The following is a 23,709-nucleotide window of genomic DNA, read 5'->3' as shown; positions in this document are numbered from 1 at the left end:
ACATCATTGTAACCCACCAACTGATGCACTTCTTGAAAATTAGGTTTGGATTTAGGTGTTAAGCTGGCTAACTAAAGAGCTAAGCTAGGCATCCGGTTATCAGGCGTGTATCCATCTTGTGGGTTCATTCAGTCACATTCAGATTTCAAATAAATCTTGGAAAAGGTCATCTTAATTTGGCCAACTCAACAAATAACATGATACATGCATCCACAAATAAAAATGTTTTTATTGTCATTGATAAAAACATAGGGAACATTTACAAAGAGATTAAAAGTGACACTCCGAGATAAACACGTAATGAAGAATAAAAAAAAGAAAAATGGGAAGGTCTGGATAACTACTGTGAATTCCGGACTTTTTCCCAAACTATCAACCCTGCGGCTTATTCAGTGATGCGGCCAATTTATGTCATTTTTCTGACGCGCTCGAGTACAAAAGGTAAGATTTAGACCGGTGGAATATATGCGCCGAGGAAGACTGCAACTTCTTAGCTTGTGCACAAATTAAATTAGCGTAGACATACAAGGCACATGACGCAGCTTTCAAGCCAAAAGCAATCGAGCAGTCCGATAAGAAAGGAAACAAAGATACTGCGCGTAAACATTTTATTTTGCGAGCGCATAGCTAGAGAGTTTAGGAATAAGGGAGCTTGGGACGACGTCCATGTGACAAAGTTTCTTTCCGTTACTTAGGAAAACGACTTTGATGGTTTCAGTTCTAAGTAGGAAGATGAGGATGGATACCGTGACTTTTACAAGTACGGTATGTTTTTTTTTTTAACAGACCCGTTTACTGTGCTGCGAGCGTGTTTAGAGTAGCGTTTTGCTACCCTTCACAGGCACGGTTTGGGATGAAAGTTAAAATATTATGATTAAAGCTTTGAAAACTCTCGGTGTACCGTCTTTCTTTGTAAATATGTGTAACCCGTGTATGATATGTATTTGCAACTGTATATTTATCTAATGTATTTATTTGAGACACTTATTCTGATTTGCACAAGCGTATAAGAAAGAAGGGGCGGAGCAAACACGGGCTGACGGGAAGTGGAGTAAAGGTGAGACGTGTTTGTGGACGCAGCGGACAATAGCGGATATATATTTTTCCCACCCTTACCTTTGGAAATATACACTTTTTTCCTTGGATTACTTTCAACGGACTCTGCAGGTCTGCATTAAACCTTAACAACCGGTATCATATTCCATTCATGATGGCGACTGATATTTTTGGACTGTGTACTTCAATGATGGAATTTTAGTTTCAATCGGGGGAATCTTAAGTTTGTATTACAGTTTTTCAATGTGGGCGCATGCGGCTTATATACAGGTCCGGCTTGCGTAAGTACAAAAGCAGTGATCCTCTTGAAATGTGGTGGGTGCGGCTTATATTTAGGTGCGCTTTATAGTCCGGAATTTACAATAGGTATGAATAAAAGATATTCAGAAAGTACTTCAGAGGAGAAATCAATAGTTGAAAACAATAAATGGATATTGTAGTAGTTACTGTTACAGAATATTTAAAAGTACAATTAAAAAAAAAAAAATCATCAATTAAATTGGACTCTAAGGAAAGTCAACAGAGCCCGAAGAAGTGGTGATTACCAGAATGCATTACATGGACTATTGTCACATCTTGGATTTGCCTGAGAAACGGATGACCAGGAGCTACAACTCATAGGAAACATTCGTGACTCTTGTATTTTAATCAACGCCGAGAAATTGCTGAGACAGTCGCTCTCTAAATCGCTTTGTTACTTTGAAAGGAGAAGCCCTCCAATGTTGGTACACTTGGCTAAAGACAATAAAGAGTGTTTCTTTTTAGCTGCATATCTGTTTTTATTTGAAAATCCATAGTTATTATTTAGTTACAGTTGTAAACTCGTGATTTGCTTGTCACTGGAAAATCTAGCATAGAAAATGCGCTTTTCTCCCCAAAAAAAAATCGAAAATCATATCCAAATTGCAATTGATAAATCGAACAGTTTTTTTTTTCCAAAATACACAAAAATATATATATTATAAATATTTGTGTAATATATATATATATATATATATATATATATATATATATATATATATATAATATATATATATAAATCTACATACAAATAAAATGTGTGTGTATGTAGAGATATATTTTTGAATTGATATGACATGAAGAGTACAAAAATCTGTACATTCAGGGGTAGAGTTCTAAATGCAAATGCAAGAAATGATATATCAAGCAGAGTGACCGATGCCATTTTCTCCGGCACACGTGTGATCCTGAGCTTTGGCTTGACTTGAGAATCTTAAACCGCAAGCTGAGCAGGAAAAAGGGTTCTCACCAGTGTGGGTTCTTGTGTGTGTTTTTAAGCTTCCCTTTTGGCTGAATGATTCACCACAAAATGAGCAGGAAAAAGGCTTCTCACCAGTGTGGATTCTTGTGTGCTTTTTTAAGGACGCCTTCAGGCTGAATTTTTGAACGCAAAATTAACAGGAAAAAGGCTTCTCACCAGTGTGGGTTCTTATGTGTGTTTTTAAGCTTACCTTATGGCTGAAGTTTAGGCCACAAACTGAGCAGGAAAAAGGCTTCTCGCCGGTGTGGATTCTGGTGTGGTCTTCTAAGACACTCTTTCGGGTGAATTTTTTACCGCAAATTGAACAGGAAAAAGGCTTCTCACCAGTGTGTGTTCTTGTGTGTGTTTTTAAGGTTCCACTTTGGCTGAATGATTCACCACAAAATGAGCAGGAAAAAGGCTTCTCACCAGTGTGGGTTCTTGTGTGTCTTTTTAGGTCTACTCTTTGACTGAATGATTTAGCACAAAAGGAGCAGGAGAAGGGCTTCTCACCAGAGTGGGTTCTTGTGTGTGTTTTTAGGTGTGCCTTTTGGCTGAATGATTCACCACAAAATGAGCAGGAAAAAGGCTTCTCACCCGTGTGGGTTCTTGTGTGTTTTTTTAGTTCTTCCTTTTGACTGAATGATTTAACACAAAAGGAGCAGGAGAAGGGCTTCTCACGCACAGTGTGGGTTCTTGTGTGTCTTTTTAAGTATGCCTTCTGGCTGAATGATTCAGCACAAAACGAGCAGGAGAAAGGCTTCTCACCAGTGTGGGTTCTTGTGTGGTTCTTTAAGCTTTTTTCATGGCCGAATTTTTTACTGCAAATTGAGCAGGAGAAAGGCTTCTCCCCTGTGTGGGTTCTCATATGCACCTTCAAATGAGACTTGAATTGAAATGTTTTTCCACACCAAGAACATGTTTTATCAGCTTCTGACTGTCGGTCGCCATCAGTGTCTGCAGAGTCGGATGTGTCCTCATCATCAATTTTCACGTGATGACGGGAGCTTCTGCTTGGAGGCTCCTGCCAGTTCTCTTCATGTTTAACCTGACTCCCAGGAGTTAAAATGGTCTCAGTGACAAGCAACTCTGTGGAAAGTCCCTCCTCTTTAACACAAACAGGCTTAACATCCTCCTCCTCCTTTTTAATATCAGGAAACTCTGGTTCCTGCCAGGCAGGAGAAAGGACTTCTTCACTGACATCTGTGGGACACAAGACATGCATAGGTTTCGTATCATCCCAAATATACGATATAATACCGAAACACATAAATGGCAAAATGTATAAATATATAAACTGCATTCATGTAATACTTCTAATGGAGACAGAAACGAACACAACCTCAATTAAATGTGTATAACAAAAATGTAAATTTCATTAGTCTCTCCTAAATATTGGCATTTAGGAACACAAAGAGCTCAGCTTTGAAGGACTGATTCCAATTCTTCTTTCTGTGATAGACAATTTACAATGTTACATACCGTATATTTCGGACTATAAGCCGCTACTTTCCCCCCCAAAGCTTTAAACTTTGCAATTTATGTAATGATGCGGCCAATTTGTGCATTTTTTAGCGAACGCCAGGGGGCGCCCATGCAGTAAAGGGTAAGAGTGACACACGTCAGATTCCTGCTATATCAAAATTCTGGACTGAGATTTTTCAACTTGAAAAACTGAAAAGTTTCAGGTAAGTATCTCGGACGATTGGCTTAAGGTAAGTGCCACGAGCAATTGCTGCTGATCGCCGGTGAAGGAGCGACCTCTCTAAGACACTAAGACGCTGCTCGGCTTCCAACTGCTCACAAGTAAGTATTGTTGTAAAGGTTGCTCCCGCTTCTGTAGGCAGTTAACCCTTCTAGAAGGACGTGTACGTGAGCTAGAGCAGTTTAAAAGGAAAATGTTAGATGCCACGGACACCAGTGATGGCGTGGGTTGTAATGAAACTGCTAGTCCGGTTAGGATTAGCCCCAAACGGCTTGCTAACCGCAGTGAGCCAATCCAGACACATAATAAATTCAGCCCCCTAGCTCGTCCCACTCCAACTCGGTCTACTGGCTCCTGCACCCTAGTTTTAGGTGATTCCATCACCCGTAACATAAAGCTCAGCGACTCAGCTATAGTGATGTGTATTTCTGGGGCCAGATAGACAGAAAGGCGCAACTTCCCCCCCAATCCCACCTCACCATCCTGCAGTTGAACTGTGACTCCCTCGCATCAACAGTATTCCTGTGGTATGAGTTTCGGGCCACATCTGCCTCGGCACAAGATCATGATCTGGGAGCATAATCTTGTGGAGGTTATCACCACGAAGGTTCAAAACTCGGTAAAGGGTTCAGCTCAGTCTACAGCGCTGAAGCTTGGCCTTCTGAATATAAGATAACTGGCTTCCAAAGCTTTACTTGTCAATAACCATATTAATGATCACAATATTAACCTTAATGGCCTTCGTGAGACCTGGTTGAAACCAAATGAGTTTGTAGGGCAAACTTCTCCCCGTAAATTTGTGAGTTTCCACTTGGCACGACCGTGAAAAGAAGGTAGCAGTGTTGCTCTTATAATGGAAAATATGTTGAAATTTAGGAAAATAAAAATGTTATGGAAATAAAAGTGACCAACCTGCTCTGTTCAACACAACTCGTAGCTCCTTGCTAATGCTAACTTGGTTTAGCCGTCGATCTTCTCGCTCGTTCTCTTCCTTGAGCTCCTCTTTCATATTTCCTTTCCATCCCTCGCACATTTTAGCCATCTTTGAACTTTTACGGAGTTAAATGCAGTTTTTGAACCGTTGCGGGGTTTAATCCAGTTAGATGGAGTTATATTGTGCACACGACTGGAACGAAACACCGCGAAGGGGCAGACAATGCGGCCGGCACTGTAGTTCTTCTCTTCTTCTTTAGTTGGCATCCAGCTCCTTGGTGCTCTAACGCCCCCTAGTATCATACCATCTCACAGTTCCGCTCTGCTGTGTTGTTGGCGAACGAAAGGAGTTAATGAGCCGGCTCCCTTCGAAATGCTCTCTCGCTCTCTTCTTAGTCTGACTGCGTGTGATTATCCTCTGTGATTGTTATTAACTCAATATTGGAGTGATGCATTCCTCTAACTCTAATTTGTCCTTCAACGTATTAACCGATTGCTCTGTAAGTTTCCCATTAAACTCATTCTGTTTTGTCCACGGTTCGAACCACGAGTTGATAAATGTTCTCCATTTGGTTTTCCATTAGTCTTTCCAATTTCCAAGTCACTCATTTGATGGCCAAATTAACGACATAAATCCCAATCCTAACATTCTCTATCAAACTCACCCTCCATTTTATTCATCTAAATTTGACACAATTCAAGTTATTTGTCCCAATCTCACTTTATTTTCAACAAATTATCTTTTTTTACAATATTTAATTACCTTTCTCCTTCAGTTTTCTCTTTCTCTCATTCTTCCTTGTATGCTCATTGTCTCTTTCTCAAATTGAATTGCATTTTTCTTTCAAACCAATTCAATCAACTCCTTGAAACCACCCATTTTATGTGAAAATGACGTAAAATCATCCGCAGCTAATTGTCTTACTCATTTGTATTTCCAGGCAGGCACGGTTCTAGGGTCTTGGGAACCTCCTGTGTGGGTTCAAATCCAGCGATCGGACTTCCTGTGCAGAGTTTGTATGTTCTCCCCGTGCTTGCGTGGGTTTCCTTCGGGCACTCCGGTTTCCTCCCACATTCAATTTGGATTTGGCCGGTCCAAATTGTCCCCAGGTGAGAATGAGCAAGCGAGTTTTCTGTCCCTGTGTGCCCTGCGATTGGCTGGCAACCAGTTCAGGGTGTCCCCAGCCCACTGCCCGATGATTGCTGGGATGGGCTCCAGCACCCCCGCGACCCTACTGAGGATAAGCGGTGCGGCTAATGAGATGGGAAGAGAGACAACTTTCTTCCATATTTTTCTTTGAAAAGAAAGTATTTAACGGGTTTCAATATTTTTACATAAAAATTGCCGTTATCTCAAAGTAATATATTCCAATTCACTCGGATTTTTCTCAGTTTTCCTAGTCCTTCATTTACCAATTTTGAACTAAAAAACGGGAATATTTGATTTCGGTATTAATCTGCCTTTATCTTGAATTAACGTATCTAAAATCACTCAATCATTTTCTTCCTAAACTTTTCAGTCCTTCATTTATTGATTTTCAACAAAAAAAACTGAAAAAAATTCGGAGTAAAAAAATCTTTGGGACCACTTGGGGCCCGCGCTCCGTATGTTGTACAACATCCCCTGTGAGGGGATCCGTTGTCTTTCAATTTCTACTCCGACGAGCGGAGTCCGGTTTAATACGTACCGTGAGAATTTTTACTGTATTTTCCGCACTATGAGGCGCACCGGGTTATAGGGCGCACCCCCCCAAAAAAATCGTTTTTGGTCCTATATCTTCCATACATAAGGCGCACCGGATTATAAGGCGCTACAATGGGAACGTCGAGAAAACAGTCAGATAGTTCAGTCAAACTTATTACCCCCTTAACATTCCGACGGGTAGCAAAGAAGCAAATATGTGTCTCAGACACGTGCGGAGGCGGTGTCCGTGCGATGTCACCAAACAAACATTTCTTAGTTTCCATTTTATTTTTTACTGGCAACTGTGTGGACAGCAAAGTAAGAATTTTATTGTGCAGGGAAACAGGGTTCTTTACTGTGCATATGACAATAAACACTTTGAATTGAATTAAGTTTCAAAATAGACTCATCACAGCAACATCAAGATCGTTCTAAAACAAGATACCGGGAAAATAGAAAGCCGCATAGCTCACCTAAGTTCTCACGTTCAATAATGATACGTAACCATGGTCTTCTTACAACCGTGAGTGAAGTAAATCCAGGAGAGTCAAATATTTACAAATACAGAACAGTAAAACGTGCTTTCTCTCAGCCGTAGACAACCAACCGAACTTGCTATCCACATTCATCTTTTTCGGCCAATTGCAGGCTTTGTTTCGCCCCTTTAGCCTATGGGAGCCTGTAAATGAAAAAAAGAATCCGCCCCCTTTATCTCCGAATAACTTTAGCCAATAGTGACTGATTCAAATGATGATTGACACATTGGTTAGCCAATGAAACGCCGGTAAATAAATCCCAGCATACACTGCGTACTACTTGGCGTTCGGGGGAAAATCGAGTCTGCGGCTGCTTGCTTTAGTTGCAAGACTTTGCGACTTAATATTGATCCATATATAAGGCGCACTGTATTATAAGGCGCATGGTCAGCTTTTGAAAAAATTAAAGGCTTTTAGGTATGCCTTATAGTGCGGAAAATACGGTAATTTACACTACCGCGTTATCCGCCTCGAGAAACTCGTTTCTAAATGAGTCATGGCCTAGTCTTTTTATTTCAAATGAATCCTTGGATAACGCGATCCATTCTGTTTTTACCAGACTGTGAAAAACCATCGAGTCCCTTGACTCTTGCGCGCACTGATCCCACTCACCTCTTTCTTCCCTTCTTTAACGTCTGACTCGTATCCTTGTTTTATTCGTCCATTTTAATGTTAAAAATGGTGGTGCGAAACAATTTTAGGTACAAATAGCTGAGGCCTCTTCTTTCGCCTGGTCCGTTGGGAAATCGTCTCCGGGTGGCCGGCCGAAGCAAGAATTCGGAGGCCCGCTTCTTTGAAGGGAAGCGCTGACGTCAGCTTTCTTTGGCGTCCTTTGTCTGCGGCGGTCGTCCGGCCAAATGAGATTTCCCGGGTTTCGGCACCAAAAATGTCGTGTCTAAAGTGATCACTTACGTGTGGGAGAGCTAAAAAATATTGACGAATCCTAGAAGGAAATTCAGGCAAAGACTTTTGCAGTTTTCTAGACAACTGCAGTTGGAGAAGGTTCCTTTCGTCTCGCTGGCCGCGCCCCTTCCCCCACTGCGCTGTGTTTTATTGAAGTCACAAGGGTGGAATAGTACTGAGACAAAGAAACAGGAAAAGAAACTCCCTCTAACCCTCCCCCCTGGGACAGTACCAACACTTTTAAACAAAGAAACAGGAAAACTCGGAGAAGCCGAAAAGGGCCATACAATCTGATTAGATATACACTTTTGAGCAAATACGATTAAGCATACTTTACAAAAATGACGGTCGACTAGTGATCCCAAGAGCCAAGAAGGGATCCGCAGGTTCGAGAGTGTTCTGGATTCAGGCCCCGGTCCTGTGGAATGCTCTTCCTCCTGAGATTCTATCTGCAACCTGAGTGAAAATGTTTAAATTTCGGCTGAAAACGCACTTCTATTCTATAATATATGAATAACCTCTATTTTATGTTGACAATAACTGTGTATTAATTGCCCTCATGTAGGTTTTAGATCAGGGGATGGCGTCATAATAGTCTGTACTTTGCAATAGTCTTTGATCTGTGCAGCCCTTTGAGACTCAGTCACAGTTCAGGTTTTAACAGCGCAAGCCAATCAGAAGCAACCTTTAATGATAATAAATCAAGTTATTTGGTCCCATCAGAGAAATTCATTTTTACCGACTGTACCAGGGGGATACAGTCAGTGCTGTCGAAGCAGAGCGTGCGCCAAATGACTGATTTATAGCATCTGGTATTCCCAAGGGGTCTCCCACCCCAGAACTAACCAGGCCCAATACTGCTTAGTTTCCAAGCTCGAGCGTTCTCAGGGTGGTATGGCAGGTCACTTGCCAGTAGAGGCGTGGCAAAATTTTCAAGCAATGTATGCACAATTTTGATAGACTCACAGCTTACACCAGCTTATTAGCCGGGGTGGGCAGGCACACAACTGTTAATATCTTTAAAAGCTCTTAAAATCAACTGAAATTCATCAATTAAATGGGACTCTAAGGAAAGTCAACCGAGCCCGATAAGATGGTGATTACCAGAATTCATTACATGGATTGTTGTCACGTCTTGGATTTGACTGAGAAACGGATGACCAGGAGCTACAACTCATAGGAAACATTCGTGCGCTCCAATATTGGTACACCTGTGTAAAACAATAGAGAGCATTTTTTTCAACTGCAAATCTGTTTTTATTTGGAGATCCATAGTTATTATTTAGTTACAGTCGTACACTCATGATTTGCTTGTCACTAGCACAAGAACTAGCATAGAAAATGTGCTTTTTTTCTGTAAAAATCGAAAATCACATCCAAATTGCAATTGATAAATCGAACAGTTTTTTTTCCAAAATACACACACACACACTTATATATATATATATATATATATAAATACATAAAATGCGTGTGTTTTTGCGCGTGTCATTTTGTGTTTACTTTCGCGGAAAATTAAAGTTTTGGGTTTATCCCGGGCACGATTTGTCAAATCCAGTTAATCCGTCGGGTTCGGGTTTATATTGCAGCTGGTCAGGTCAGGCTGAATTTTTTTAGGCCTGACCTTAACTCTAGCAGGGATAGATTTGTTAACTTGCTTGAGTTTTATCCTCGACATCATGAACTGATATTCAGCGTCCGTAAAAGATCAAGGGCGACACTTTTCAATTTTTCGATCCTATTTCAGAGATGGAACGTACAACCCGTTAAGCCAGACTATATCAAGCTAACCCCCGGAAAAGACGCCATCTTGATTCAGTCAATCCAAAATGTAAAACGCGTGTATGCAAGAGATGCTTGAAAAGTCATAGTGGAAGATACTGAGGAGATACAATAGTAATTGCTGTTATTTATCATTTAATTTCATATAATCAGGCAAAAGAGGATCAGAGTTGCAAAACTCGTGGATTTGAAAAAAACAAAACACAAAACATTTTAGCCAATGGAATACAAATCGGGCCCTGCGACTGGCTGACAACCAGTTCAGGGTGTTCCCTGCCCAATGACCGAAGGCGGCTGGGATGGGCTCCAGGACCTACTACCAGGATAAGCGGTGCAGATAGATGGAGGAATACGAATGGGCTAAGTTCAAACATTTCCCTAACGTACAGAGTACACAAATTAGTTCATTCAGTGGTAGCTGTGATTTTAAAAATGTAAATAGAAATGGTCAGCTCATACCAAACAGAGTGATAAGAGCTTTTCTCACCAGCACATTCGTGATCCTGAGCTTTGACTTGACTAGGGAATCTTTGACTGCAAACTGATCAAGACAATGGTTTTACATCAGTGTGTACTTTTACGTGATTTTTTAAGCAAATTTTCCAATTGAATCTTTGACCACAAACAGAGCAAGAATAAGGTTTTTCACCAGTGTGAATCCTTGTATGTGCATCCAGGTTTCCTTTCTGAGCAAATTCTTGACCACAAACTGAGCAGGCAAAAGGTTTTTCACCAGTGTGAGTTCTTGTGTGTGCTTTTAAGTGTGATGTTTGACTGAATTTTTGACCACAAACTGAGCAGGAAAAGGGTTTTTCACTAGTGTGGGTTCTTGTGTGTGCTTTTAAGTGTGATGTTTGTCTGAATTTTTGACCACAAACTGAGCAGGCAAAAGGTTTTTCACGGATATGAATCGTGGTATGCAAATCCAGATTTCTTTTCCGGACAAATTTTTTACCACAATCTGAGCAGGAATAAGGTTTTTCGCCAGTGTGGATTCTGGCGTGGATTTTCAAATATTCCTTCCGTCCGAATTTTTGACCACAAACTGAGCAGCCAAAAGGTTTTCCACGGATATGAATCGTGGTATGCAAATCTAAATTTCCTTTAAGACCAAATTTTTGACCACAAACTGAGCAGGTAAAAAGTTTTTCACGGATATGAATCTCGGTATGAAAATCTAGATTTCTTTTCCGGCAGAATTTTTTACCACAAACTGAGCATGAATAAGGTTTTTCACCAGTGTGGTTTCTGGCGTGGATTTTCAAATATTGTTTCTGGCTGAATTTTTTACCACAAACTGAGCAGGCAAATGGTTTTTCACCAGTGTGGATTCTTGCGTGTTTCCTTACGTATTCTTTCAGGCTGAATTTTTTACCACAGAATGAACAAAAAAAAGGTTTTTCATTAGTGTGGGTTCTGGCGTGGCCTTTTAACCTATCTTTCCGGCTGAATTTTTGGCCACAAACTGAGCAGGCAAAAGGTTTTTCATCAGTGTGAGTTATTATGTGCATATTTAACATATCTTGCTGGGTAAATTTTTGACCGCTAATTGAGCAGGCAAAGAGTTTTTCACCCGTGTGGGTTCTTAGATGAAATTTTAAGTGCTCTTTCTGTCTGAATTTCTGACCGCAAACTGAGCAAGGAAATGGTTTTTCACCACTGTGGATCCTTGAGTGGATTTTTAAGTGTGATGTCCGTGTGAATTTCTGACCACAAACTGAGCAGGCAAAAGGTTTTTCACCAGTGTGGATTTTTTCGTGACTTTTCAAATTTCCTTTGTATTTGAATTTCTGACCACAAACTGAACAAATAAAAGGTTTTTCACTGGTGTGGGTTCTGGTGTGGCTTTTCAAACTTACTTTATGGGTGAATTTTTTACCACAAACTGAGCAGGCAAAAGGGTTTTCACCAGTGTGGGTTCTGGCGTGGCTTTCCAAATGTCCTTTTTGGGTGAAACTTTGACCACAAACTGAGCAGGCAAAAGGTTTTTCACCAGTGTGGGTCCATGAATGGATTTTCAAACTTACTTTGTGGGTGAATTTTTGACCGCAAACTGAGCAGGCAAAAGGTTTTTCACCTGTGTGGATTTTTGCGTGACTTTTTAAATTTCCTTTCTGTCTGAATTTTTTACCACAAACTGAGCAAGAAAAAGGTTTTTCACCAGTGTGGACAGCGATGTGATATCTGAGATGATCCTTGCGCCTAAACGTTTTCTCACAATGCGGACATTTGAGATAATTGTTATCGCCTTCCGACTGTTCGTTGCCATCGTCGTGTGCAGAGTCAGACGTGTTGTCGTCAACTGTGGTCTCGGAGTTTCTGCTAGGAGACACCTTTTCCTTGTTCTTCTCATGGTGTTGCTCGGAGGTGAAACTGGCCCCAGTCACCGGAAACTCCTTCAAATCTTCCTCCTTTTTAATGTGAATAGGCTCCAACTCGTCCTCCTCCATTTTGACGTCAACCGTGTCTAAATACTCGTCTTCCTCCTTTTTAACGCGAGGCAATGGTTTCTCCGCTTGCCCAGGAAGATACTCTTGACTGACATCTGCAGGACATGAACCACACAGTTTTTCTAAATCTCAAATATTCACACACACACAAATATATTTTTATAGCAAAGGTATCGCTACAAAAATCCTTTCAGCATTTCTATCCCTCCAAAATAATACTGCTCTGTCCGGCAATGATTATATGTAAAAAAATGTATGGTTGTATTTTGCAGGGTCATACTGGAAATACAGAGGTATGGGACAGGAGACAGCTATCATGCCTTCAGACTGCCAAATAACAGGAATGTTAAAGCACTTCATCCAGAATGGAAGGATTTTTTTGAAAGCACAACAGAAAAATTCAAGCAAATTCCCAGATTTCAAGCACCCGCCAAACCCTGCGTTATACATTTTCCCCTCGGGCATGTTTATTTGATTTTTTTTTAATTTAGCATCATAAAAAAAAGGAAAACAATCCAGGGATGGCACCATCTGGTGGGTTCACGTGGTTCTACACTTCCACAATTTGTTAGCTTAGCATAGTTTAGTCCATTTGTTATTCACCCCCATAGCGACTCGAAGGCCGACTGAGAAAATCCAGTGGTGTGAACAATTAGGTTTCAAATGTATTACCAGAATATTAAATCCATACTTTTCAAAAGTCTACCAAGTATTTGAAGAAGAAATGACGCCGCCATTTTACGTTTATTCCGCACAAAAGTGCATACAGTGAGAAGGAATGGCGACTCACTCAACTTTTGATTTCAGCCTTTGATTTAATTCGACTGCAAGGTTAATTCCTATTTCCTCAACACGCGCGTCTATTTGATCAGACACATATCGTGCAATGGACTCGAGGAGCCCAAAATAAGAAAATAAATCGTTCTGGAAATGAAAGTGACCAACCTGCTTTGTTCACCACAACTCGTAGCTCCTTGCTAATGCTAACTCGGTTTAGCCGTCGATCTTCTCGCTCGTTCTCTTCCTGAAGCTCCTCTTTCAAATTTACTTTCCATCTCTCGCACATTTTAGTCACTTTTAAAACTCTTGTACCGAGTTAAATGCAGTTCGATGGAGTTGAATTCTGCGCACGACGGCAGCAGAGCGCCACGTAGACACAAAAAATGGCGGCAATGACGTCAGGTTCTACTCTTCTTCTCCGAAGACTTCCATCTCTTTGGCGCATTAGCGCCCTCTAGCATCACATCCTCGTCACTGTTCCATTGTAGCGTTTTTGGCGAACGAAACGGGTATATGAGCCGACTCCATTCCAAATGCTCTCTCGTTTCTCTCTCTGTATATACATACATATACATACATACACACATATATATATATATATATATAGATTACATATATATATATATAACAAAGATGTTACATAACGAAATTGTGAATATGCTTGATTGCTGTCAAGATTTTCGAGAAGGGTTGTTCAAACCTCACATTGTTTGTTTGCCGTTATTAGTTTCAATAAATGTGTTCCAAATTTTTTTTATATATATATATCTCGAACAAATTTGCTGTTAAAATTCTGAAAAAAATAGGTTAACGTCTTTCATGTTTTTGGTGGAACATAGAAAAAGATGAAATTCATTTTCGTCTTTCTTGTTCTGTTTAAGTTCAAACGTTATAATGTTTTGAGTCGAATTGGTGGAAAAAGTGGAGATTCCATCCAAAAGTCAACATCCTGCCAGATCTTTTGTAAAATTGGACAGAACATCTCTGCTTTCAAAACCAATAATGCAAAATCAGCAAACGTTATCGTCAATTTTAAAACGTGATTTTCGGAAATCTTCGGATGGATAAATATTGTTATTGCTAACAATATGGATTTAAAAGCTTATAAATGGCTGGATACTTACCAGTTTTTTCGTAGCTGGTACAAAAAATATATCCCCGGACTGAAATTTTCCCCTCCCGCAAACGTTCCTCTAACGACTAAATATCAGAATTTCTGAGGAATGTAATAGAACAGGGACCACTTTACCATCCCCAGAGAAGAGGTAGAGCTAGCGATTAACGCGCTGAAGATCAGAAAGAATCGAACACATCCCATAAGAACTCATACAAATGGGTGGTGAGTAAACGGTAGACATTTTGACAAAAATTGCAGAAAGATCTGGCAAACGGGACAGTGGCCAACTTCATGGACACAATCGATAGTTATTATGTGTCACGGACCAGGGCAGGAAACAGGAGAAGAACCCAATAGGGTAACGTACTCACAATTTATTGGGGAGAGGTGGGAGCGTACACTCGATCCGGGTATCGACGGTCACGGAAGTGGATTGAAATCCAAACAAAAACGTGGTAAAAATCAAACAGATCAGGCCAAAAAACTAAAACAGGATCAAACGCAGGCAAATTTAAAGACTAGGGTTAAACAGGAGTTTTGCAGAAGTTTCAGAGAAGTATCACAGACGCTCAGACCACTAACGGCTCAAAGGAGCACGTTTAAGTACTGCCGAGGAGCAATCAGTCGATGCGTCTCAGCTGATGTCTGTTGGCAGGGCCAATTGGGCTCCGTGGCAACCGCGTCGGAATCCGGTTGCCATGTCTGCTGGGGACGGCATCCTCTTCCAGAAGAGGGCTGTTTCATCCATATTAAAGACTTGCTCCGGGACACAGACATTTTCTTCTATTATTTCCGGAAACACATCCTCAACATGATGCCTCGTCTGCAGAGGCTGCCTCTCCATACGACACTCTCTTAAGCAGGGTTGGGTAGGGTTACTTGAACTGGATTACTTTCAATTACTCTTGGATGGTTCCAATACCAAATATGCTAATAAAAGACAAAAGAAACTCAATATGAATAAAATGATGACTCACAACACGTGGTAAGCTTTCTCTCCTGGCTTTGATCGCTTTGATCTCCGGCAAAACGAACACAAAATGCGACAGGAACCAGGGTTGGGTAGGGTTACTTTAACTTGATTACTTTCAATTACTTTTGGATTACTCCAATACCAAATATGCTAATAAAAGACAAAAGAAACTCAATATGAATAAAATGATGACTCACAACACGTGGTAAGCTTTCTCTCCTGGCTTTGATCTCTTTGATCTCCGGCAAAACGAACATCAAATGCCACAGAAACAAAACGAAAATAAATCCAAACAGCTTGCCAACATCATTTTTGCCGTTCCGTGTATTCCGTTACTCCCCAAGCCTGCACGAAAATTGAGTCATTTTATTCATATTTCGTTTCGCTTCTCTTTTTTATTAGCATATTTGGTATTGGAGTAATCCAAAAGGAATTGAAAGTAATCCAGTTAAAGGACCCCTACCCAACGAAATGATCTGCATTTTATATTGCGCTTTACAAGTCAATGACTTCTCAAAGCGCTTTACAATGTGCTCCACACTTCCCAATAGAGGCCTTGCAGCCATGTAAGGCGCTAACCTGCTTATTGGGGGTAGTAGGGGCTCAGTGTCTTACCCAAGGACACTTCGACATGTAACACGGAGGAGCCAGGATTCGAACTGGGATCCCTTGATCCCAAGACGAGCGCTCTACCTCCTGAGCTACTGCCGCCAACCCTGCTCTAAAGTCCGACTCCTCTTAAACTCATCAAAGCAGCCCTTGCTGGCAACCAAAGTCATACGTGGTATGTACCGTACCGTGGATTCATGAAGGCCATATTGTCGGGCTACGCTCGCGTCGCTATTTCCTGCTTTCAACTTGTCCAATAACCTCACTTTTTTCGTTAATTGTAAGCATCTTTCGCTTTTTCTTCGGTTCACTAGATGGACCGAGGGATGAGGAGCGTTTGGGAGCCATCAGGAAGACTTCACAAAGATTTAAGATCACCGCGAGACAAAGGCTAACTACACTAATGGCGAGAAGCGTACTGTATTGTGCTGTATACGAGATAAACGTGGGCTACTGTAGTGAACGGGCCAATGGGGAGTCGAGTATTAAGGGAATGCTGGCCAATCAGCTTGCGTTTATGGCCGTGACGCTTAGCGTATACGTGCATTTCTTTGTGTTTTCAAATTTTGTAAAATGATGCAATTACTAATTCTAATTGAATTGAATTTTATATTTTTCATTATTATAAATTATTATTATTAATAATAATTAATAGCTCTGAACCCACAAACATGTAACCGCTAAGTCCCACTGTGCACACATATATATATATATACACACATTTTATATACATATATATATATATATATATATATACAAAAATGTGTGTATATACATATATACATACATATATACATTACATATATGTATTCATATATATACATATATATATTCTTATACATATATGTATATGTATATATATATACATATTTATATTCTTATACATATATATATAAACAAAAATAAAATGCATGTGTAAGGAGAGATATGTTTTTGAATTGATATGACATGAAGAGTACACAAAACTGTACATTCAGTGGTAGAGTTTTAAATGTAAATGCAAGAAATGATATATCAAGCAGAGTGACCGGCACACGTGTGATCCTGAGCTTTGGTTTGACTTGAATATCTAAGACCGCAAGCTGAGCAGGAGAAAGGTTTCTCACCAGTGTGGGTTCTTGTGTGTATTTTTACATATTCTCTCCGGCTGAATGAGGCACCGCAAACTGAGCAGGAGAAAGGTTTCTCACCAGTGTGGGTTCTTGTGTGTGTTTTTAAATGTTCTCTCCGGCTGAATGAGTCACCGCAAACTGAGCAGGCGAAAGGTTTCTCACCAGCGTGGGTTCTTGTGTGTCTTTTTAGGCTTTCCTTTTGGCTGAATGATTCACCGCAAACTGAGCAGGAGAACGGTTTCGCACCAGTGTGGGTTCTTGTGTGTATTTTTAAATGTTCTCTCCGGCTGAATGAGTCACTGCAAACTGAGCAGGCGAAAGGTTTCTCACCAGTGTGGGTTCTTGTGTGTGTTTTTAAATATTCTCTCTGGCTGAATGAGTCACCGCAAACTGAGCAGGCAAAAGGTTTCTCACCAGTGTGGGTTCTTGTGTGTCTTTTTAGGCTTTCCTTTCGGCTGAATGATTCACCGCAAACTGAGCAGGAGAAAGGTTTCGCACCAGTGTGGGTTCTTGTGTGTATTTTTAAATATTCTCTCCGGCTGAATGAGTCACCGCAAACTGAGCAGGCGAAAGGTTTCTCACCAGTGTGGGTTCTTGTGTGTCTTTTTAGGCTTTCATTTCGGCTGAATGATTCACCGCAAACTGAGCAGGAGAAAGGTTTCGCACCAGTGTGGGTTCTTGTGTGTGTTTTTAAGTGTGCCTTTTGGCTGAATGATTCATCACAAAATGAGCAGGAGAAAGGCTTCTCACAAGTGTGGGTTCTTGTGTGTCTTTTTAGGTTTACCTTTCGGCTGAATGAGTCACCGCAATATGAGCAGGAGAAGGGCTTCTCACCAGTGTGGGTTGGGGTGTGGTTTTTCAAATTTACTTTCCGGGTGAATTTTTGACCACAAACTTTCCTGGAAAAAGGCTCCTGGCCAGTGTGGATTCCGATGTGGTCTTCTAAGACTTGCCTTTGGCTGATTTTTTTACCGCAAACTTTGCAGGCACATGGCTTCTCACCAGTGTGGGTTCTGGTGTGCATTTTTAAGCTTTGTTTGTGGCTGATTTTTTCACTGCAAAATGAGCAGGAGAACGGCTTCTCATCAGTGTGGGTTCTCATGTGCAACTTCAAACGATATTTGAATTGAAACGTTTCCCCACTTGGAGAGCATGTTTTATCACCTTCTGACTGTTCGTCACCATCAGTGTCTGCAGAGTCGGACGTGTCCTCATCATCAGTTTTCACGTGTTGACGGGAGTTGATGCTTGGAGGCTCCTGCCAGTTTTCTTCATGTTTTACCTGACTCCCAGGAGTTAAAATGGTCTCAGTGACAAGCAACTCTGTGGAAAGTCCCTCCTCTTTAACACAAACAGGCTCCACATCCTCCTCTTCCTTTTTAATGTCAGGAAACTTTGAAGACAGGAATTCTTCACTGACATCTGTGGGACACAAGACACACATAGATTTCGTATCATCCAAAAATATACAACATAATACCAAAACACATAAATGGCAAAATGTATAAATAATATAGACTGCATTCATGTAATAATTCTAACCAATGGAGACAGAAACGACACAGAACCTCATTTAATTGTGTATAACAAAAACATAAATATCATTGGTCTATTCATAATATTGGCATTTAGGAACACAAAGTGTTAAGCTTTAAAGGACTGATTCCAATTCTTCTGTCAGTGAAAGACGATTTACAATACCGTAAAATTCGGACTATAAGCCGCTACCTTCTTTTAGCCACCGCCAGGGGGCGCCCATCCAGTAAAGGGTAAGAGTGAGACACGTCGAATGTATGTGTCAAGGAAGACGCAAGTTGAATGTAACTTGGTGCTTTGGGCATGAAAAAACTAGCATGAACAGACCTTAATCATGGGAAGGGTGTCAATCGAAAGGGGAAGGCTGGCGGCCATATTGAGAATCATTTTACGAGTCTGTTGACTTGTAAACGGAAATAATGTGGCGGAACAAACAAATTACAACAAGCAACGAAGCAGAAATGTTTCATGCGGGTTATTTTCAATCTGTAGGCATGATCGTGTGACTTGGAATAAATATTTGACACGGTTGGATTCTAGAAATTGCCCTCATGTAACTAAGGCATTTTCACAAAATTCAAAGAAGGTGAAGACGGCCAAAGGAAGTAATGGCGAGTTACGCAGACTTTACAGTTTTCAGGTATCTCGTTTGAGACACAAGAGTTTAAATATTTCAGTGACTGGTGACATCGTACAGACAAATATTTGTTGATCAAATATTCTGCGGCCCACCAGCAGGCCGGCAGAATGTCAAGGGGTTGAGGTACCTTATATTATTATAAATCCTTTTGTGTGTACTCTTGAAACTCAATGCACAAACAGCACGGCCATTTTTTGCACAAAGCCCCCAGTTATCCGTCCACTCTGATTTTCCATGAATTAATGAAGATTAGCACACAGATGTATGTCACTCAGCTTTACCGGAAACTTCAGTGTAACATTGACAGTTGGTGCCCCCTTATAACCGCACCTGGTGAAACACATACATTGTAACATCCCCCCCCCCCTTTTTTTTCCACATTGTGCTAAACAAAGTCCCGGAGGTGTGCAGGCCTCCTAACAACCCTGCCGCATCTGGTGGTGGTGACACCAGTCTGGGCCATCTGAGGATCCGGCACAGCAGCTGTTGAGCAGGGTTGAGGTGTGTCTGTGACGTGATCACCACCACTAGGGACTGAGGTGGGCGGCGCCCCGCTGACCGTCTCAGCTGCTGATGAGACCCCTGGTGCTGGCCTCAGGTGTCTACGGTTGCGTCTCAGCACAGTCCCGTTATCCAGCTCCACCGAATAGGACCTTCTCTGGTCCTGTCGTTCCACCGCTGCAGGTGTCCAGACAGTGCGTCCGGCCACTCGTGACTGTACTCGCACCTGTTCCCCATTCTGCAGAGGCCGTAATCCTCTAGCCCCTCTATTGTAATAGCGAGCTTGTTTTCCTGCACAGCGTTACCAGTGTCCACAATCGCAGGTTTAAGCAGATTTTCACACACGGGCAGTAACGTCTTTGTCCGTCGGCTCATCAGTCTTTGTGCAGGACTGGCCTGGAAACCCTGCGCAGGAGTGTTCCTGTGAGCCAGTATGGCTAGACATGCGTCCGACTTTGCCCGCAGGGCTTTCCACATTAATCTTTTAGCCGTCTTGACGGCAGACGCTGCCTTTCCATTGCTTTGGGGATATGTTGGCGACGATGTTACGTGTTCAAATTCCCAAGACTGGCTGAATCTCTTAAACTCCTGTGAGCTATATTGTGGGCCATTGTCCGAAAACACCACATCAGGCACACCATGGCGAGCGAAATGTGCCTTTAACTTGTGGATGACTGTGGTGGACTTGGTATCAGGCAGATAATCAACTTCCCAAAAATTTGAGAAATAGTCCACAGTCACTACGTAGTCTTTATTATTAAAGGTGAAAATATCTGTACCCACTTTTGCCCATGGCCTCAATGGGAAGTCATGGCTCAGTAATGGTTCTTTCTGTTGTCGAGTATCTACTTCCCTGCACACTTGGCACTTCCCTATATATGTCTTAAGCTGTTCATGCATACCCGGCCAATACACACATTCTCTTGCTCTTCTGATGCAGTTTTCAATCCCTAAATGTGAGGCATGAATCTTCTCCATAATTTCTTGTCTTAGAGCTGTTGAGACGACAGCCCTTTCTCCCCGAAAGATGACATTGTTTTGTACAGCTAGCTCATCTCACGTGGAAAAATATGGCCTCACCTCCAGCTCAACCTGTCCTTTCTCTTCTGGCCATCCTTGCAGTATTCTCTGTTTCAGCACCTGGAGGGCCTGGTCCCGTTCAGTCTCACTTTGGATTTTTTTTCATCTGTCCTCTGCAATGGGTAAGTAATGAATCATATTCACCGTTTCAACTTCAGCTTCAACAGAACCCTCAACTGCACATTCTGGTAGGTATGCCCTGCTCAGCGTATCTGCAACAAGCATCAGCCTGCCTGGAACAAACACTATATCCACGTCATATTTCTGAAGCCTCAATAACATTCTTTGTAGCCTCTTTGGGGCACTAAGCAGAGGCTTCCGTGTGATGGTTTTGAGTGGTTTATGGTCAGACTGTACTACCTTTCTGCCACAGGTCTATTGGTGAAATTTTTCAACTCCAAATAGAATGGCAAGACACTCCTTTTCTATTTGTGCATATCCTCTTTCTGTAGAGGTTAGTGCCCTACTGGCGTACGCTATAGGTTGGCCCCCCTGCAAAAGTGCTGCACCCAGCCCAGTTTCGGATGAATCACATTGGAGAGTGAGTTCCTCCCTTGGATTGTAATATTTCAATACTGGTGCTGTGGCTATCATACCTTTTATTGTCCCAAAGGCAGAGTCCTGTATGTCAGTCCATTCCCAGATCACATCCTTGTGTGTCAGTTGCCTCAGGACCTCACAGCTATCCCATAGGTGTGGGCGGAATTTTGCGAGATAATTCACCATTCCGAGCAATCTCTGTAGGCCCTTAATGTCGGTGGGTCTAGGCATTTCTTGTACGGCGCGTACCTTCTGTCTCAACTTCAGTTTGTCAAAATTCAGTTTGATGTTGCATGACCTGCATCCGATTTTGTGTCAGGATTCAGCAGATGGAACGGAAGAATATTGAAACTTGCCCCACAGTCCAATTGAAATCTTCAGTAAAGGGCTGTCGTCCCAACAGCTCTAAGACAAGAGATTATGGAGAAGATTCATGCCTCACATTTAGGGATTGAAAACTTACTGACTTATCCCCCAGCAGCATGGTCGCAAACGGTTGTCTCCCCTGCACATTCTCCTGTCCTTCTGCACGAAGGCTCATAATTTCCTCATAGTCCTCATCAGTTTCTGCCACACAGTGTATTGTTCATCTGACGTTCTGCATCTTGAAGCAAAGTGGTTTTGTTTCTTGTATTTACTGCAGACTTTCCCATAAGCAGGACAGCTCTCTTTTTTCCACTCATGTTGTCTCCCACAGTACCTACAGTTCCTAATTGTCGTCCCAGTAATTTTTTTTACTGCATGCACCTCTTCGCCTACCCCTCCATCAATTGTCATCACATTTTCCTTCGATAGATCCGCTGCTCTGCATATTTCGACGCTTCTCTCTAACGTTAGGTCTGCCTCGCGCAGCAAGCGCTCTCTCACGTGCGAGTCCCGGATTCCGCACACTATCTTATCCCTAATCAACGAGTCTTTTGCAGTCCCGAAGTTGCACGTGTCCGCACGGACTCTTAATTCAGTCACGTACTTATCAATCGATTCGCCCGCGTTCTGGTTTCTGGAGAAAAACCTGTATCACTCAACCGTTTCATTTGGTTCAGGATTACAGTGTTTGTCGAAAACCGCTATTAGCTTGTCCAAAGTTTCCTCCCTTTGCTCTTCCGGTCCGAGTGTTGCCTACAACGTTCTTCCCAGTTCCCTGCCGGTTTCTCCGATCGAGTATTTCAACACTTTCACCTTTGTCTTGTCGTCTGACGCAGCCAAAGTTATGTCCACATACAATGAAAACTCATCTTTCCACGTTTTTGCCAGGCAGCTGGAATGCCAATCCAATGTGGCGGGAGGTTTCAGACCGAGTGCATCCATAGTCTTCTCACGTTCGTTGATGCTGTCCTCCGCTTCTTCTTTCACTTCCCTTTCGTCACTCGACATCCGTTAGCGTCTATGAGTTCTATAACACTTCTGACACCATGTTTTAAGTTAGATTTTCCATGAATTAATGAAGACTAGCACACAGATGTATGTCACTCAGCTTTACCGGAAACTTCAGAGTAACATTGACAGTTGGTGCCCCCTTATAACCGCACCGGGTGAAACACATACATTGTAACACACTCGGGCTGAAAAGAACGATATTTTTTCGCTGCAGGAGGGGTCGTGATTCGTTCATTTATTGCGCGCCGGTGTTTCTGTGGCGGGGTTAAAACATGGATCTTTCCTCTTAGGCGCCACGCAGACACACACTCAAACATGGAGCAGAGGGAGAGGGGCGCTACCGTAAAGCCTCTATACGACACAGCGCCCAACTGAATATGTCTAGATTACAGGTAAAAATGTGTTGCCGACCCCTGCTTTAGAGTAGTAGCAACTACTTCGCCGTCATTATGTGTTTATTCATACGGGAAGAAATAAAACTAAACCAAACTAAAACGATTTCAACACTCATATTTTAGTGTTAGGTTCAATTAAACTGCAAGAATAATTCCGAATTTGTCAACACGAGCGTATATTTGGTGTTAACGCCGACCCATTGGATTAACCATTTGAAGCAGCTGCATCATAAATATGGAATATAAATCAAACATTTTTCGTGCAATTGACTTGAGAGGTCGAAATAGAATAAAAATGGTATGGAAATAAAAGTGACCAACCTGCTCTGTTCAACACAACTCGTAGCTCCTTGCTAATGCTAACTTGGTTTAGCCGTCGATCTTCTCGCTCGTTCTCTTCCTGAAGCTCCTCTTTCAAATTTCCTTTCCATCCCTCGCACATTTTAGCCACCTTTAAAACTATTGTTCAGGGTTAAATGCAGTTAGATTAAGTTTAATTGTGCACACGACTGGAACGAAACACCATGAAGGCGCAGACAATGGCGGCAGTGACATGTAGTTCTACTCTTCTTCTTTGGTTGGCATCCATCTCTTTGGTGCTCTATCGCCCCCTAGCATCATATCATCCCACAGTTCCACTCTGTTGTGTTGTTGGCGAACGAAAGGAGTTAATGAGGCGGCTCCCTTCGAAATGCTCTCTGTTTCTCTCTCTGTCTTTCTGTCTCCCTCTCTCAGGTGC

General features: G+C 41.8%; 3 protein-coding genes and 2 pseudogenes across 9 annotated transcripts in view; 1 reads left to right on the top strand and 4 right to left on the bottom strand.

Annotated features, from left to right (window-relative positions):
- The window catches only part of LOC148376996 (uncharacterized), a 55,885-nt gene extending 50,700 nt beyond the window's left edge, over window positions 1–5,185 (bottom strand). For 4 of the 6 annotated variants that reach the window (XM_088351089.1, XM_088351031.1, XM_088351081.1 and 1 more), the window contains exon 1: window positions 4,935–5,185. In XM_088351089.1, coding sequence (XP_088207215.1) covers window positions 4,935–5,064 — 130 coding nt within the window. In that variant the 5' untranslated portion in view covers window positions 5,065–5,185. Of the gene's footprint in view, window positions 1–2,147; window positions 3,521–4,934 lie in introns of those variants that run through there. The other 2 variants (XM_088351062.1, XM_088351054.1) reach the window with 2 other exon arrangements.
- Window positions 1–23,709, top strand: part of LOC148376990 (uncharacterized) — a 205,695-nt pseudogene that overhangs the window by 137,024 nt on the left and 44,962 nt on the right. The gene's annotated exons all lie outside the window — the stretch shown is intronic.
- LOC148376993 (uncharacterized) lies at window positions 9,979–23,547 on the bottom strand. Its single transcript, XM_088351131.1, has 2 exons — window positions 23,292–23,547; window positions 9,979–12,405 (listed from the first exon to the last, which is right to left on the bottom strand). Exons 1-2 carry the CDS (start codon window positions 23,410–23,412, stop codon window positions 10,406–10,408), a joined length of 2,121 nt encoding a protein of 706 aa, XP_088207257.1. The 5' UTR covers window positions 23,413–23,547; the 3' UTR covers window positions 9,979–10,405.
- Window positions 16,707–20,371, bottom strand: LOC148376995 (uncharacterized). The gene is made up of 3 exons (XM_088355056.1): window positions 20,362–20,371; window positions 19,731–20,285; window positions 16,707–18,323 (listed from the first exon to the last, which is right to left on the bottom strand). Exons 1-3 carry the CDS (start codon window positions 20,369–20,371, stop codon window positions 16,804–16,806), a joined length of 2,085 nt encoding a protein of 694 aa, XP_088211182.1. The 3' UTR covers window positions 16,707–16,803.
- On the bottom strand, window positions 21,514–22,572 carry LOC148376994 (uncharacterized; annotated as a pseudogene).

This window comes from Urocampus carinirostris, chromosome 1 (genome assembly GCF_059441175.1).
Source record: "Urocampus carinirostris isolate Australia breed hairy pipefish chromosome 1, RoL_Ucar_1.0, whole genome shotgun sequence".
Classification (NCBI taxonomy): domain Eukaryota; kingdom Metazoa; phylum Chordata; class Actinopteri; order Syngnathiformes; family Syngnathidae; genus Urocampus; species Urocampus carinirostris.
Note: the sequence above shows the minus strand (reverse complement) of the source record. Positions and strands in the feature narration are given on the sequence as shown.

Coding starts and splice junctions, on each gene's coding strand:
- LOC148376993 (XM_088351131.1), bottom strand. CDS start 23,412: ATGTGCGAGGGATGGAAAGGAAATTTGAAAGAGGAGCTTCAGGAAGAG. Junction 12,406..23,291: donor AGTTGTGTTGAACAGAGCAG/GTTGGTCACTTT, acceptor CATGTCCTGCAG/ATGTCAGTCAAGAGTATCTT.
- LOC148376995 (XM_088355056.1), bottom strand. Junction 18,324..19,730: donor GAACGACAGGACCAGAGAAG/GTCCTATTCGGT, acceptor TGTGTCCCACAG/ATGTCAGTGAAGAATTCCTG.